This window comes from Oncorhynchus keta, chromosome 3 (genome assembly GCF_023373465.1).
Source record: "Oncorhynchus keta strain PuntledgeMale-10-30-2019 chromosome 3, Oket_V2, whole genome shotgun sequence".
In the NCBI taxonomy this organism is placed as follows: Eukaryota; Metazoa; Chordata; class Actinopteri; order Salmoniformes; family Salmonidae; genus Oncorhynchus; species Oncorhynchus keta.
In genome coordinates, this window is record NC_068423.1 from 18,809,652 (window position 1) to 18,825,717 (window position 16,066).

The following is a 16,066-nucleotide window of genomic DNA, read 5'->3' on the forward strand; positions in this document are numbered from 1 at the left end:
AGAGAGAGACCCCTGGGACTCACGGCTCTGCCTCTTCTTCATCTCCCTCTTGGCCTGCTGCTCAAACTGCCTGGCCTGCTCCTTCACGGACATGGGCTTGGGCTCCATGTAGGAGCTGCGCCTCAGGTTTCCCCAGTCCAGGCCGTCCAGGTTTCCCCAGTCCAGGCCGTCTAGCATGTACTTACTGTCCTTCAGCTCAGTCTTCAGCAGCTCCAGCTCCCACTGCACCGGGTCCATCACCACCTGTCTCCTCAGAGCATCACACATCTCCTGCCTGTGGAGCCTGGAGGGTAGGGTCCAGGAGTGGCCCGAGCCCCCACAGTTGAAATTCAGGAAGGGGCCCTCTCTGAGGTCCGCAGGGTTCCGTGGGGGGGGATAGGTCCCCAGGAGTTCCATCGTCCTCTGTTGCTGCCCCAGGATCTCTGGGCTGCTGAGAGTGCCCGTGCCTTCGTCAAACAGGGGGTTCTTGGTGTTTAAGGGGTTCTCGTCTGGGAATAACGTGATGTTACTCTCAGACTTGGGCATGTTGTTGAGGAGGATCCCATTGGCACTGGAAAGCTTGTGTGCAGCGATGGCCCCTGTGGCAAGTGTGCTTTTGAGCCTCTGGCGGTTATCCTCCTCTTTTTTGCTTTTATGGAGACGGCAGAGGAGAAAAAGACTTGAAACGATAGAAGGAGGAACATTGTGATGAGAGAGATAACTTCCAAAGAAAAAGTTGACCATTTACACCTTACTACCACCAAATAAGCTTAGCGACCTATCTCCTCTCCTAAAACGTTGCAAGGCGAAATAAGACCGCAACTGCCAGACTGAACGGGCTCATTGTAATGGCAGGAATGGAATCAATGGAAGGGAGTCAAATGTGTGGTTTCTATTTGTGTGATGTGTCTGATACAATTCCATTTATTCCATTCCAGCCATTACAATGAGCCAGTCCTCCTATAGCTCTTCCCACCAGCCTCCACTGATCTACATACAATTTAAGGGCCTGCTACTTGAATAATAAACAACAACAGACAAGAAGCAGAGACTAAAGGAAAACTCTAATGAGCAACAGTTACAACCTAGCGCTACAACACAAGTACTCACTTCACTCTGGAGGCCAAGGAACAGAAATGAGGCAATAAGATAGACAGATGAGTATAGCAGGAAAAGCAGGGCGAATCACAGAAATGCTACACACTTGACTGCCGGTAATGGCAGATTTCATTCTCTGAATGTCCACCGCCTGGTTGATGGCTGACAATTGAAAAAACGATTCACTTTACCATTGCATTGTTTTTGATCAGAGAAGGAGGAAGCTACAAGGGCTCCTTGATCAGCAGAGCGGTTGACCAGTTCATTCTAAAGTAAGCCTAGGTCTGTTCTCTATGTGATCAGGACATATCTTATGGCTTTGCAGCAGCACATGAAGCCACACGCTGTACTGCTCAATGACTGAGCCACTCAACAACCTTATCGATAAAATAAATTGTGTTTCGCCACGGCACTTGAATAAGTATTTCAATTATCTTCAATTGACATGAATTTCCCCCTTGTTTTCAGAGAGCTGGCCAGTCTGTTTTGAAGTCAATCGTACTCCATCTTGAACAGTAAAGAATAAAATAAGAATCATATTCCAGATGGTATTTTCCTTGCATATGAAATTCTATTAAGTTTATGGAAGCGAGCATATCGAGAAGGCAGGAAACTGCTGAGCCATGGAATGGTGATAACAGCTTTGCTCAGTTTCCCCAGTGAAGAACTACACTGAAGCACAGCATGATTTAACCTCCACAGATAAACTTAAAACAATGTCTACAGTAGCATATGTTTGACCAAGGAACCCAATCACACCCAGGAAAATTGCTCCAATTCTAAATTAAACAGAGAATTTGCAAGGACCCACATAATGGGATAAGATAGGATATATTATACAACTTACATGGTGTTGTCCCCCAGCTCTTCATACAGGTTGTTGGTGGCAGCAACCACTGATTTGCCAGTAGGGAGGGTCATTTGTATCCGGGCAGTTTTAGCACACTCCGCCTGTCTCCTTTAGTAGTACCATGGAGAGAAATTCAACCAAGTTACGGTAAATTACAGCGTCAGCAAATACTAAGAGGACACTGCTACATTATAAATGCACACATAAATACATATCTTGGCACACAGTGGCACCCCAATATACTCAAAGAAACCAATTGTTGCCGGCACATTTCTTATTTATTGTCTCCGACTGCAGTGTATAAAAACAGGTTATGCACTCTTCATTTGTTTTAGATTTCGTTGACTTCCCTGATCCCAATCATTGGCTTTGAAAACATGTTCGAGCCACTCAAATATTAGATGAATACACATTAGACATGGACAAATGGGTAGAATTGCACAAAAATAAGCTTTAAACCTGCAACATTTTCTCTCTACCAACCAGAGGGGAGTGAACAGTTTGTGTCATGAACAGTGTTTGTGTCCATGGAAACATGTGGCGCGCACAGGGGTGTGTGGGAGGTTGCTCCTTCTAATATTTCTATATTTGGGATTTGTGTGTATTGTTAGATATTACTGCACTGTTGCAGCTAGGAACATTAGCATTTAGCTACACCTGCGATAACATCTGCTAAATATGTATATGCGACCAATAAAATTGGATTTGATGATTTTAATACTCACTCTTTGAATCTGTTGACAATGGAAGAAAGAGGAGAAAGAAAGAGAAGGATGTTGGTAATAGCGAGGGGCAAATTACAGACACAATGCTTCTTACAATCATTGTCTTTTAATACAAAAAGAGAGAAATTGAAAGAATTCTCTGTAGATTAAGCCACTTTCCTGAAGCTGAGTCACTGATGAAGATGACACACAATTATTTTCTCATCTGTTTCATGTCTAGCCCTGAAATCGTCACGGCTGTCAGTCTAGCCCTGAAATCGTGACGGCTGTCAGTCTAGCCCTGAAATCGTCACGGCTGTCAGTCTAGCCCTGAAATCGTCACGGCTGTCAGTCTAGCCCTGAAATCGTGACGGCTGTCAGTCTAGCCCTGAAATCGTGACGGCTGTCAGTCTAGCCCTGAAATCGTGACGGCTGTCAGTCTAGCTCTGAAATCGTGACGGCTGTCAGTCTAGCCCTGAAATCGTGACGGCTGTCAGTCTAGCTCTGAAATCGTGACGGCTGTCAGTCTAGCCCCGAAATCGTCACGGCTGTCAGTCTAGCCCTGAAATCGTGACGGCTGTCAGTCTAGCCCTGAAATCGTGACGGCTGTCAGTCTAGCTCTGAAATCGTGACGGCTGTCAGTCTAGCTCTGAAATCGTGACGGCTGTCAGTCTAGCCCCAAAATCGTGACGGCTGTCAGTCTAGCCCTGAAATCGTGACGGCTGTCAGTCTATCCCCGAAATTGTGACGGCTGTCAGTCTAGCCCTGTAATCGTGACGGCTGTCAGTCTAGCCCCGAAATCGTGACGGCTGTCAGTCTAGCCCCGAAATCGTGACGGCTGTCAGTCTAGCCCTGAAATCGTGACGGCTGTCAGTCTAGCCCTGAAATCGTGACGGCTGTCAGTCTAGCTCTGAAATCGTGACGGCTGTCAGTCTAGCTCTGAAATCGTGACGGCTGTCAGTCTAGCCCCAAAATCGTGACGGCTGTCAGTCTAGCCCTGAAATCGTGACGGCTGTCAGTCTAGCCCTGAAATCGTGATGGCCTTCAGTCTCGCCCTGAAATCGCGATGGCTGTCACTCTAGCCCTGAAATCGCGATGGCTATCAGTCTAGCCATTTGCTGCTCGGTTTGGTTCGCAGGCTCAGAGCAGAGGGAGAAAATCTCCCCCAAACCGCAACAATCAGTCTGCAGTGTTTATCTGCTCTGACATTAATTAATGTGCTTTCACGCTGTATAAATAGACGATTATGCCGGCTCTCAAAGGCGTTTCCATGGTGAATTGCGGAGAGAAAGCTTGTTTCCTCCTAAAACGATGGGCATTAGGGACAGCTTCTGAGGGCTGGAAAGCAGGTAATGTGCTGTCTGCACCTCTGTGCCTGTCTGCACCTCTGTGCCTATCTGGCACCTCTGTGCCTATCTGGCACCTCTGTGTCTGTCTACACCCTTGTGTCTGTCTGCACCAGTACTTGTGCCTTGTGGCCTATTCATACTCACATTCCCCAAGACCAATTCCCATTTGACCCAAAATGTACTTTCAATACAGCATTTGAACTTTGAACTGTTTTTTCTACACACTGCCTGTAGGTGATGATGACGATGAGGATGGCGGGGATGCAGCAGAGGATGATGATGACGGCGAGGGCGAGCAGCGCCCCCTCTGTGTAGCCCACGGTCTGCATGGCCTTCTTCACGCTGGTCACCACGTCAGGGGAGCGTATCTCCAGGATCCTCCCTCCTCGGCCCAGGTACGGCTGGAACTCCTTGTTGATGTCCAGCAGCTTCCCGTCCAGAAACCTTGGATGGAAACAGACAGATTACATGCACATGGTCATCATCATCATCATCACTATTACATCATTATTATTACCACCACCATCATTATCATCATCACTATCACCATCATCATCACCATCACTATCATCATCACCATCATCATCATCACCATCACTATCATCATCACCACCATCATCATTATAATCATCATCATCAACACCATCATCATCATCATCACCATCAGTCAGAGGGCCTGGAGTTTTTCCTGGTCACCTGACCAGGCCTTAGTTATAGTTAAGTGTTCAGGAAAAAACAAATGTCTCCAGTCATATACCAATTATGTGCAAGAGAAAATCATTATGATATATCCATCAGTTACATCTAAGAGCAAACAGTGCAACACTCTACTCCCTGTAATGGCCGGAAGCATAAATGACAGGTGTGGGTACACACTGCTTCACAATTATGTTGCCATTGTTCACTAGGTCCATTTGTCACTCTGTGGAGCTGAAAGAGGCAGAGGGTGGCTAGATGACCACTGAGCCTGCTGTGCAGAGTATGTAGGGAGCAGTACAGAGCGGTGGCTCAGCCGGTTGTCAGCCAGTTGAATGGCAGAACCGGGGCTGCTGTCGTACGAGGGCATGCGTTTGGCTCTCTAATGAGGGCCTGACTGTAGGGTGACAGGGAACAAAACAACTCTGGTGAGTGGTGACATCCCCCCTCTGTCTGTCACTGGGTAAACACCTGCTCCACAGGGATGGCGTATCTAGATACGACAGAGGGTGGTCCTAAGGGGCAATCACTTTAGTTATAAACTGTTTTGTCCCTCAGGGCCACCGTAGTGACTTTCTTCTCACTTGAACAGCTCTTGGCGTGAAATGGCCCTGTTGGTCAGAGGGTCAACAGCATACACCATCAGGTCTGACTTGGAGTAGTCCTCTTGCTCGAAGCCGTCGCCAAACCGTCGCGGTCCTATGGACTCCACCACCACTTTGGCCCCTGGAATCTGGTCCTGCACATAGCGCTCCAGGACCCTGCAGAGGAAGAGGAAGCAAGCATCAGTGGATTTGTAGAGAAACGAGGTGATAGCAGGATCTAGGGGGAAATGTTCAATGGTGATTTACACTGGGTGCAAAACGTTATGCTCTTTCCATGACATAGAATGACCGGGTGAATCCAGGTGAAAGCTGTGATCCCTTATTGGTGTCACTTAGTAAATCTACTTCAATCAGTGTAGATGAAGGGGAGGAGACGGGTTAAAGAAGGATTTCTAATTCTCAAGACAATTGAGACATGGACTGTGTATGTGTGCCATTCAGAGGGTGAATAGACAAGACAAAAGATTTAAGTGCCTTTGAATGGGGTATGGTAGTAGGTTCCGGGCGCACCGGTTAAGTGTGTCAAGAACGGCAACGCTGCTGGGTTTTTCACGCTCAACAGTGTGTATCAAGACTGGTTTTGGATTGCAATGCAAAGCCAAATATGGTGCTCCGTCTCCAAAATCGAAGTGTCTACAATAGTACCAGTTCAAAGAAAATATCCTTGTGTGCATCTGAAATGGTACCCTGTTCACAATAAAGTGCACCACGCCCTATACCCGAATAGGGTTCTGGTCAAAAGTAGTGCACTATATTGGAAATAGTGTTCCCTTTCAGACACAACCCTCATCTGGCGATGGGCCTCTGCAGCCCTCTGAGGAAAGACACAGTAGGTGTTGAGCCAATTACCTGGGAAACGCCAAAGAGGACGGCATGACAGCACTGAGACCAGATGGATGTCTCTCCCCTTGGGAGTGGGAAAACACTGATGAACTAGGTGGCTCCACAGCTGGGGCCGTAGCCCTGGGAGAGAAGGTGGAGAGACCTTAGGATGACACCCAGTCAGAGGAAGTCCATCAGGAGAACTGATACTGGTTGATTGTCAGTAGGAGGATACGTTGGGTGACGGACAGGTATAGTAGCAGCACAGCTAATACACGCAAGGTCACACACATGTGCCGGAATTCACACACACACACACACACACACACACACACACACACACACACACACACACACACACACACACACACACACACACACACACACACACACACACACACACACACACACACACACACACACACACACACACACACACACACACACACACGCCCCCACCTCAGAGGAACAGGAGACAGCTATAGAGCCACTGGCACTTTTCCTCTTTTGCAATTTAGATTCAGAGAGAAGTTAGACTCCTACTGATGATAACAATGCCAATGGCTAAGAAGTAAGCTCAAGACAAGACGGGAACCATTGGGGAGTGGCTGTCTGAAGTGTATGACAGAGCTCCGATAGACCTGAGGAGGCAGGTAGGGAGAGCCTCGAATGGAAACTGAAGGAAGGCTCGCGTTGCCTGACACTTTCATTTGAGCAGCCGTCACACAGTGGGACACCTTTTCATCTCGGTAGAAGGCGACGATCAAATCAACTCTGAATCATGCAGCCCCCTCAAACACCTGCACGCCTGGGAAAGGGCCAAATGCAAGTGTTGCTAAAATGAGTCACTTGCATATGAAGTTTAGGAGACTATGAGCATAGTCGCGACTCGAATGTTAAAAGACGGACGCAATATCCTTCTTAAGTGAATTACAATAGATTAGATATCTTCTACGTTACCCGAGGAGCTTGTCCTTGTTCTGTTCCACCACTGTAGGAGCAACGTTGGACACCACCACCTGCATATCCAGCAGATTCACCACGGATACCTGGGAAACAGGGTTCAATCAGATGATCAATGCGGCAGACACAAAACCAGTATCTATTCCCCTCTCCTCCCTAACTTCTACAAAATGAGCTTTCATTTTAGACAGCAGGCTAAACCACAACAGGAACTCGCCCTGTAGTTTGGCAGGAAGGTCCCTTTATACAGTCCCCATGAAATGAAGCTTCCCGTTGGAATTAGATTAATTTAGCCCCAGCGTGGCTCCTCTCGTTCAGGCAAGGCTCTGACCCAGCCAGCCCCTTATTTCATTAAGGGCAAAGGGAGGAATAGGCAGCACAAGGCTGTAATGTATAATCAATGGTCCCCATATGCCCTGGGACAGTTCAATTTGCAACAAACTGGGAAGCAGCCAGCACGGAAGGAACACACATTCATCTACTCTCTCAGGGATAGCTAGCCTATACTATCTACCACAAGGATGCCACCAGACACAGATCATTGATTAGCTGGAGTATCACTACCGTGTCTTTTTACAAATGCAATTCCTATGGGAAGCTTTGAATGTGTATTTTGGGAGGAGAGGAGGGGTATGTACCGCCAGTGTAAACCTGGGGAGTGGAAGTATTGTGGATATTGACATACTTAAAGGTCCATAAGCTAGAACTGTTCATCGCTGGCATGGAAAACTAGGCAGGAAAACTAGGCAGGACTGATGGAACTTGAACTTAGCATTGAACAAGAGACCAGACCAATGGCTTTTCACGGAGGGAAACGCACAGCACATAGAACTACAGTTACTAGAATGGGAATCTCCATTTCATTATACGGGAACAGGACAAACACTCACCACCACCTCTGCCTTGTTGCTCAATCCCCCCTGGCCGTAATTGTCAGTGGCGACCACTTCGAACTTGAAGTAAGACCGGCGCATGTTCCTGTACATAATGGCAGTCTTGATGACACCAGTGTAGGGCTCGATGACAAAGCCGTCCTTGCCGTTGGTGGTGGGAGGGATAACGAGCCTGTACTGCATGGAGCTGTAATTCCCTGTGTCCTTGTCCAGGGCCTGAGACACACACACAGACACAGGAACAAACACAGACACACAGGACACACACACACACACACACACACACACACACACACACACACACACACACACACACACACACACACACACACACACACACACACAAAGCATTCAAGAGGTTCAAACACAGCAGCGTCAACAACCACAACAACAATTCAACATCAAGATCCCAATCAGCTCATCCCTTGAAAATACAAAGGGCACATATTTGTTTTATTGTTTTGAAGTGGTTGTAGTTCTCCATTCTTGCTGTAGGTGGAGTCTTCGAGCCGCGAGCCACTCTCTTTAACAGGGACACAGCTGACTTCACCGGTTGCCTTGTTGCTCTGCAGTGAAGTTGATTTATTAGACCTCTTTTGTTTTTTACGACTGAGACTGAGTGTTAAGGAGCAGAGACAGCGCTGTACCCTGCCCAGCTGGAGTCATTCACACTAATGAGATATTTTCAATATTCTGCAACTCATTTGTGTCTCACACTATACTATACCGTATACTGTATAGGTAAAGGTTCACTGATAAAATAATCCACCCCCTGGGTTAGTTAATGGTGAGACCAGACCAGGAAAAAGGATACCAGTGTATGAATGCAGTGTGAAAATGTGGCACAAAGACTGCACCAAGCAAGCAGAGAGAGAGGACAGCATTTGACTGTGTTATGAAAGCAACCCTGACTTTTTAGAATCTGTGGTTCTGATTTGAGGCTGATTTGCTGCGAAATTGGATTTGTTCTTTGCAGAGATTCCTCTTTGTTTTCCTATCTGTACAGGAACACAAACACATTCCGTCAAGAGTGACTTGTTTTGTGTTCAAATATACTAATTATGAGATCAATCACAGACAACGTGTGTCACTCAGAAGACAAGTTATTCTTTATTTCTGCAGTGGCAACTCTCCTCTGTGACAGAGTAGCAAACATCACTTCTGTCCCTCCCTCCCTCCATTCTACCCTTTATTCAGGTTTGGCCACCACTCCATCAGGGTTTAAATTCCCTCTTTCTAACAAAACTATTTAAAGAAGGATTTAAAAGTAGATTTGTCTAATCTTGGGGATGCCTAGCAGCTTTTACAGAGATCCATATTCAGATCTGCTATGAATGTCCGATTAGTAAAGCAACAGGGAATAGGTATGAATACTAAAGACGAAGATACTGACCCTGACTGTGTGTGAAACACCTGGGAGGTTGAATGTTACCATTAGGAGTTGGAACCAGTGGGTACAGTATGTCAGTTCAGGAGCTCTTTGACCCAGTAATTCCATTACTTCCTGGTCTCTTCTCTTTTGAGGCTCCTGACAAACCCGTTTGTGACTGTGTTCTACACTAGCCAGCAACAACAGTCGAAGGGAGCAACAGTCAATTGGAGCCACAACAGTCGATTGGAGCCACAACAGTCGAAGGGAGCAACAACAGTCGAGTGGAGCAACAACAGTCGAGTGGAGCAACAACAGTCGAGTGGAGCAACAACAGTCGAGTGGAGCAACAACAGCCGAGTGGAGCAACAACAGTCGAGTGGAACAACAACAGTCGAGTGGAGCAACAACAGCCGAGTGGAGCAACAACAGCCGAGTGGAGCAACAACAGTCGAGTGGAGCAACAACAGCCGAAGGGAGCAACAACAGTCGAGTGGAGCAACAACAGTTGAGTGGAGCAACAACAGTCGAGTGGAGCAACAACAGTCAAGTGGAGCAACAACAGCCGAGTGGAGCAACAACAGCCGAAGTGGAGCAACAACAGTCGAGTGGAGCAACAACAGTCGAGTGGAGCAACAACAGTCGAGTGGAGCAACAACAGTCGAGTGGAGCAACAACAGTCGAGTGGAGCAACAACAGTCGAGTGGAGCAACAACAGTCGAATGGAGCAAAAACAGTCGAATGGAGCAACAACAGTCGAAGGGAGAAACAACATTCAAATGGAGCAACAACAGTCGAAGGGAGCAACAACAGTCGAAGGGAGCAACAACAGTCGAAGGGAGCAACAACAGTCGAAGGGAGCAACAACAGTCGAATGGAGCAACAACAGTCGAAGGGAGCAACAACAGTCGAAGGGAGCAACAACAGTCGAATGGAGCAACAACAGTCGAATAGCGCAACAGTCGAAGGGCGCAACAACAGTCGAATGGAGCAACAACAGTCGAAGGGAGCAACAACAGTCGAATGGACCAACAACAGTCGAAGGGAGCAACAACAGTCGAAGGGAGCAACAACAGTCGAAGGGAGCAACAACAGTCGAATGGAGCAACAACAGTCGAATGGAGCAACAACAGTCGAAGGGAGCAACAACAGTCGAATGGAGCAACAACAGTCGAATGGAGCAACAACAGTCGAAGGGAGCAACAACAGTCGAAGGGAGCAACAACAGTCGAAGGGAGCAACAACAGTCAAGTGGAGCAACAACAGTTGAAGGGAGCAACAACCCCCCTCCTCACTCCTGAATCAACACTTGCACTTGACACCCCCCGATAGCTACTTTATTGAGGAAAAGTGTACTTATTGTACCCGTGATATGTGGTTGTCCCACCTAGCTATGTTAAGATGAATGCACTAACTGTAAGTGTCTCTAGATAAGAGCGTCTGCTAAATTACTCAAATGTCAAATGATGCCCACTTCACCTGCACACAGACATGGTAGGTGCATACTCAGACGCAGACAGATGGAAAGATGAAGGCAGGCAGGCAGGGAGACAGACAAATACACAGACAGGGAGACAGGAAGACAGGCAGGTAGACAGACAGGTAGACAGGCCGGCAGGGAGACAGGCCGGCAGGGAGACATACAAGGATACAGGCAGGTAGACAGACCACGAGACAGACCAGCAGGGAGACAGACCGACAGGGAGAAAGACAGGCAGGGATAAAGACCAGCAGGGAAACAGGCAGGGAGACAGGCATATAGACAAACAGGGAGAAAGACCAGCAGGGAAACAGGCAGGGAGACAGGCATATAGACAAACAGGGAGAAAGACCAGCAGGGAAACAGGCAGGGAGACAGGCAGGGAGACAGGCATATAGACAAACAGGGAGAAAGACCAGCAGGGAAACAGGCAGGGAGACAGGCATATAGACAAACAGGGAGAAAGACAGGCAGGGAAACAGGCAGGGAAACAGGCAGGGAGACAGGCAGGGAGACAGGCATATAGACAAACAGGGAGAAAGACCAGCAGGGAAACAGGCAGGGAGACAGGCATATAGACAAACAGGGAGAAAGACCAGCAGGGAAACAGGCAGGGAGACAGGCATATAGACAAACAGGGAGAAAGACCGGCAGGGAAACAGGCAGGGAGACAGGCAGGGAGACAGGCATATAGACAAACAGGGAGAAAGACCAGCAGGGAAACAGGCAGGGAGACAGGCATATAGACAAACAGGGAGAAAGACCGGCAGGGAAACAGGCAGGGAGACAGGCAGGGAGACAGGCATATAGACAAACAGGGAGAAAGACCAGCAGGGAAACAGGCAGGGAGACAGGCATATAGACAAACAGGGAGAAAGACCAGCAGGGAGACAGGCAGGGAGACAGGCATATAGACAAACAGGGAGAAAGACCAGCAGGGAAACAGGCAGGGAGACAGGCAGGAGACAGGCATATAGACAAACAGGGAAAAAGACCAGCATATAGACAAACAGGCAGACCAGCAGGGAAACAGGCAGGGAGACAGGCATATAGACAAACAGGGAGAAAGACCAGCAGGGAAACAGGCAGGGAGACAGGCAGGGAGACAGGCATATAGACAAACAGGGAGAAAGACAGGCAGGGAAACAGGCAGGGAAACAGGCAGGGAGACAGGCAGGGAGACAGGCATATAGACAAACAGGGAGAAAGACCAGCAGGGAAACAGGCAGGGAGACAGGCAGGGAGACAGGCATATAGACAAACAGGGAGAAAGACCAGCAGGGAAACAGGCAGGGAGACAGGCATATAGACAAACAGGGAGAAAGACCAGCAGGGAAACAGGCAGGGAGACAGGCATATAGACAAACAGGGAGAAAGACCAGCAGGGAAACAGGCAGGGAGACAGGCAGGGAGACAGGCATATAGACAAACAGGGAGAAAGACCAGCAGGGAAACAGGCAGGGAGACAGGCAGGGAGACAGGCATATAGACAAACAGGGAGAAAGACCAGCAGGGAAACAGGCAGGGAGACAGGCATATAGACAAACAGGGAGAAAGACCAGCAGGGAAACAGGCAGGGAGACAGGCAGGGAGACAGGCATATAGACAAACAGGGAGAAAGACCGGCAGGGAGACAGGCATATAGACAAACAGGGAGAAAGACCGGCAGGGAGACAGGCATATAGACAAACAGGGAGAAAGACCAGCAGGGAAACAGGCAGGGAGACAGGCAGGGAGACAGGCATATAGACAAACAGGGAGAAAGACCAGCAGGGAAACAGGCAGGGAGACAGGCATATAGACAAACAGGGAGAAAGACCAGCAGGGAAACAGGCAGGGAGACAGGCAGGGAGACAGGCATATAGACAAACAGGGAGAAAGACCAGCAGGGAAACAGGCAGGGAGACAGGCAGGGAGACAGGCAGGGAGACAAACAGGGAGAAAGACCGGCAGGGAAACAGGCAGGGAGACAGGCATATAGACAAACAGGGAGAAAGACCAGCAGGGAAACAGGCAGGGAGACAGGCATATAGACAAACAGGGAGAAAGACCAGCAGGGAAACAGGCAGGGAGACAGGCATATAGACAAACAGGGAGAAAGACCGGCAGGGAAACAGGCAGGGAGACAGGCATATAGACAAACAGGGAGAAAGACCGGCAGGGAAACAGGCAGGGAGACAGGCAGGGGAGACAGGCATACAGACACAAACAGGGAGAAAGACCAGCAGGGAAACAGACAGGGAGACAGGCAGGGAGACAGGCAGGGAGACAAACAGGGAGAAAGACCGGCAGGGAAACAGGCAGGGTGACAGGCAGGGAGACAGGCAGGGAGACAGGCATATAGACAAACAGGGAGAAAGACCGGCAGGGAAACAGGCAGGGAGACAGGCATATAGACAAACAGGGAGAAAGACCAGCAGGGAAACAGGCAGGGAGACAGGCATATAGACAAACAGGGAGAAAGACCAGCAGGGAAACAGGCAGGGAGACAGGCATATAGACAAACAGGGAGAAAGACCAGCAGGGAAACAGGCAGGGAGACAGGCAGGGAGACAGGCATATAGACAAACAGGGAGAAAGACCAGCAGGGAAACAGGCAGGGAGACAGGCATATAGACAAACAGGGAGAAAGACCAGCAGGGAAACAGGCAGGGAGACAGGCAGGGAGACAGGCATATAGACAAACAGGGAGAAAGACCAGCAGGGAAACAGGCAGGGAAACAGGCAGGGAGACAGGCATATAGACAAACAGGGAGAAAGACCAGCAGGGAAACAGGCAGGGAGACAGGCATATAGACAAACAGGGAGAAAGACCAGCAGGGAAACAGGCAGGGAGACAGGCAGGGAGACAGGCATATAGACAAACAGGGAGAAAGACCAGCAGGGAAACAGGCAGGGAGACAGGCATATAGACAAACAGGGAGAAAGACCAGCAGGGAAACAGGCAGGGAGACAGGCATATAGACAAACAGGGAGAAAGACCAGCAGGGAAACAGGCAGGGAGACAGGCATATAGACAAACAGGGAGAAAGACCAGCAGGGAAACAGGCAGGGAGACAGGCATATAGACAAACAGGGAGAAAGACCAGCAGGGAAACAGGCAGGGAGACAGGCAGGGAGACAGGCAGGGAGACAGGCATATAGACAAACAGGGAGAAAGACCGGCAGGGAAACAGGCAGGGAGACAAACAGGGAGAAAGACCAGCAGGGAAACAGGCAGGGAGACAAACATAAATGTGGGGAGAAAGACCAGCAGGGAAACAGGCAGGGAGACAGGCAGGGAGACAGGCATATAGACAAACAGGGAGAAAGACCGGCAGGGAGACAGGCAGGGAGACAGGCATATAGACAAACAGGAAGAAAGACCGGCAGGGAGACAGGCAGGGAGACAGGCAGGGAGACAGGCAGGGAGACAGGCAGGGAGACAAACAGGGAGAAAGACCGGCAGGGAAACAGGCAGGGAGACAGGCAGGGAGACAGGCATATAGACAAACAGGGAGAAAGACCGGCAGGGAGACAGGCAGGGAGACAGGCATATAGACAAACAGGGAGAAAGACCGGCAGGGAGACAGGCAGGGAGACAGGCATATAGACAAACAGGGAGAAAGACCGGCAGGGAGACAGGCAGGGAGACAGGCAGGGAGACAGGCAGGGAGACAAACAGGGAGAAAGACCGGCATGGAGACACAAACATCAGACAAACACCAGAGAAAACAGCATGCATATCTGAATAAAAAGTAGTCTTGTTACGGCTCATCATTCTGAAACAACGATGCAAATGACACACACACAGTCTCAGTCTCAGTCTCAGTCTGAGCACACGCCCAACAGGTGTCCCAGTGGCTTTAGCAACAATGGTGCGAAAAACTAACAACAACACGCCCTGGTGCACACAGGGGATAATTCCCTTTCACACAGGACTTTGCAGCATGCTATTGACAGATGTGTGGAGATTTTATGTGAGAGCCTCTACAGCCTTAGCATTCTAAGTATTGTCAGAGATTTCATGAGAGAGCCTCTACAGCCTGGGCATTCTAAGTATTGTCAGAGATTTTATGTGAGAGCCGCTACGGCCTGGACATTCTAAGTATTGTCAGAGATTTTATGTGAGAGCCTCTACAGCCTTAGCATTCTAAGTATTGTCAGAGATTTTATGTGAGAGCCGCTACGGCCTGGACATTCTAAGTATTGTCAGAGATTTTATGAGAGAGCCTCTACAGCCTTAGCATTCTAAGTATTGTCAGAGATTTTATGTGAGAGCCTCTACAGCCTTAGCATTCTAAGTATTGTCAGAGATTTTATGTGAGAGCCTCTACAGCCTTAGCATTCTAAGTATTGTCAGAGATTTTATGTGAGAGCCTCTACAGCCTGGGCATTCTAAGTATTGTCAGAGATTTTATGAGAGAGCCTCTACGGCCTGGCATTCTAAGTATTGTCAGAGATTTTATGTGAGAGCCTCTACAGCCTGGGCATTCTAAGTATTGTCAGAGATTTTATGTGAGAGCCTCTACGGCCTGGGCATTCTAAGTATTGTCAGAGATTTTATGTGAGAGCCTCTACAGCCTTAGCATTCTAAGTATTGTCAGAGATTTTATATGAGAGCCTCTACAGCCTGGACATTCTAAGTATTGTCAGAGATTTTATATGAGAGTCTCTACGGCCTGGGCATTCTAAGTATTGTCAGAGATTTTATGTGAGAGCCTCTACGGCCTGGGCATTCTAAGTATTGTCAGAGATTTTATGTGAGAGCCTCTACAGCCTGGACATTCTAAGTATTGTCAGAGATTTTATGTGAGAGCCTCTACAGCCTTAGCATTCTAAGTATTGTCAGAGATTTTATATGAGAGCCTCTACAGCCTGGACATTCTAAGTATTGTCAGAGATTTTATATGAGAGTCTCTACGGCCTGGGCATTCTAAGTATTGTCAGAGATTTTATATGAGAGTCTCTACGGCCTGGGCATTCTAAGTATTGTCAGAGATTTTATATGAGAGCCTCTACTCCTGGGCATTCTCAGAGATTTTTTGAGAGTCTCAGAGTATTTTTATATGAGAGTCTCTACGGCCTGGGCATTCTAAGTATTGTCAGAGATTTTATATGAGAGTCTCTACGGCCTGGGCATTCTAAGTATTGTCAGAGATTTTATATGAGAGCCTCTACGGCCTGGGCATTCTAAGTATTGTCAGAGATTTTATGTGAGAGTCTCTACGGCCTGGGCATTCTAAGTATTGTCCGAGATTTTATGTGAGAGTCTCTAC

At 48.4% G+C, this 16,066-nt stretch overlaps 1 protein-coding gene across 3 annotated transcripts in view; it reads right to left on the reverse strand.

Annotated features, from left to right (window-relative positions):
- LOC118363424 (protocadherin-15-like) overlaps nucleotides 1–16,066 on the reverse strand; it is a 318,783-nt gene that overhangs the window by 16,331 nt on the left and 286,386 nt on the right. For all 3 annotated transcript variants that reach the window (XM_052491888.1, XM_052491871.1, XM_052491880.1), the window contains exons 27-31: nucleotides 7,957–8,175; nucleotides 7,064–7,152; nucleotides 5,261–5,437; nucleotides 4,206–4,424; nucleotides 1,925–2,035 (exon numbers count right to left, since the gene is read on the reverse strand). In XM_052491888.1, coding sequence (XP_052347848.1) covers nucleotides 1,925–2,035; nucleotides 4,206–4,424; nucleotides 5,261–5,437; nucleotides 7,064–7,152; nucleotides 7,957–8,175 — 815 coding nt within the window. The remainder of the gene's footprint in view (nucleotides 1–1,924; nucleotides 2,036–4,205; nucleotides 4,425–5,260; nucleotides 5,438–7,063; nucleotides 7,153–7,956; nucleotides 8,176–16,066) is intronic.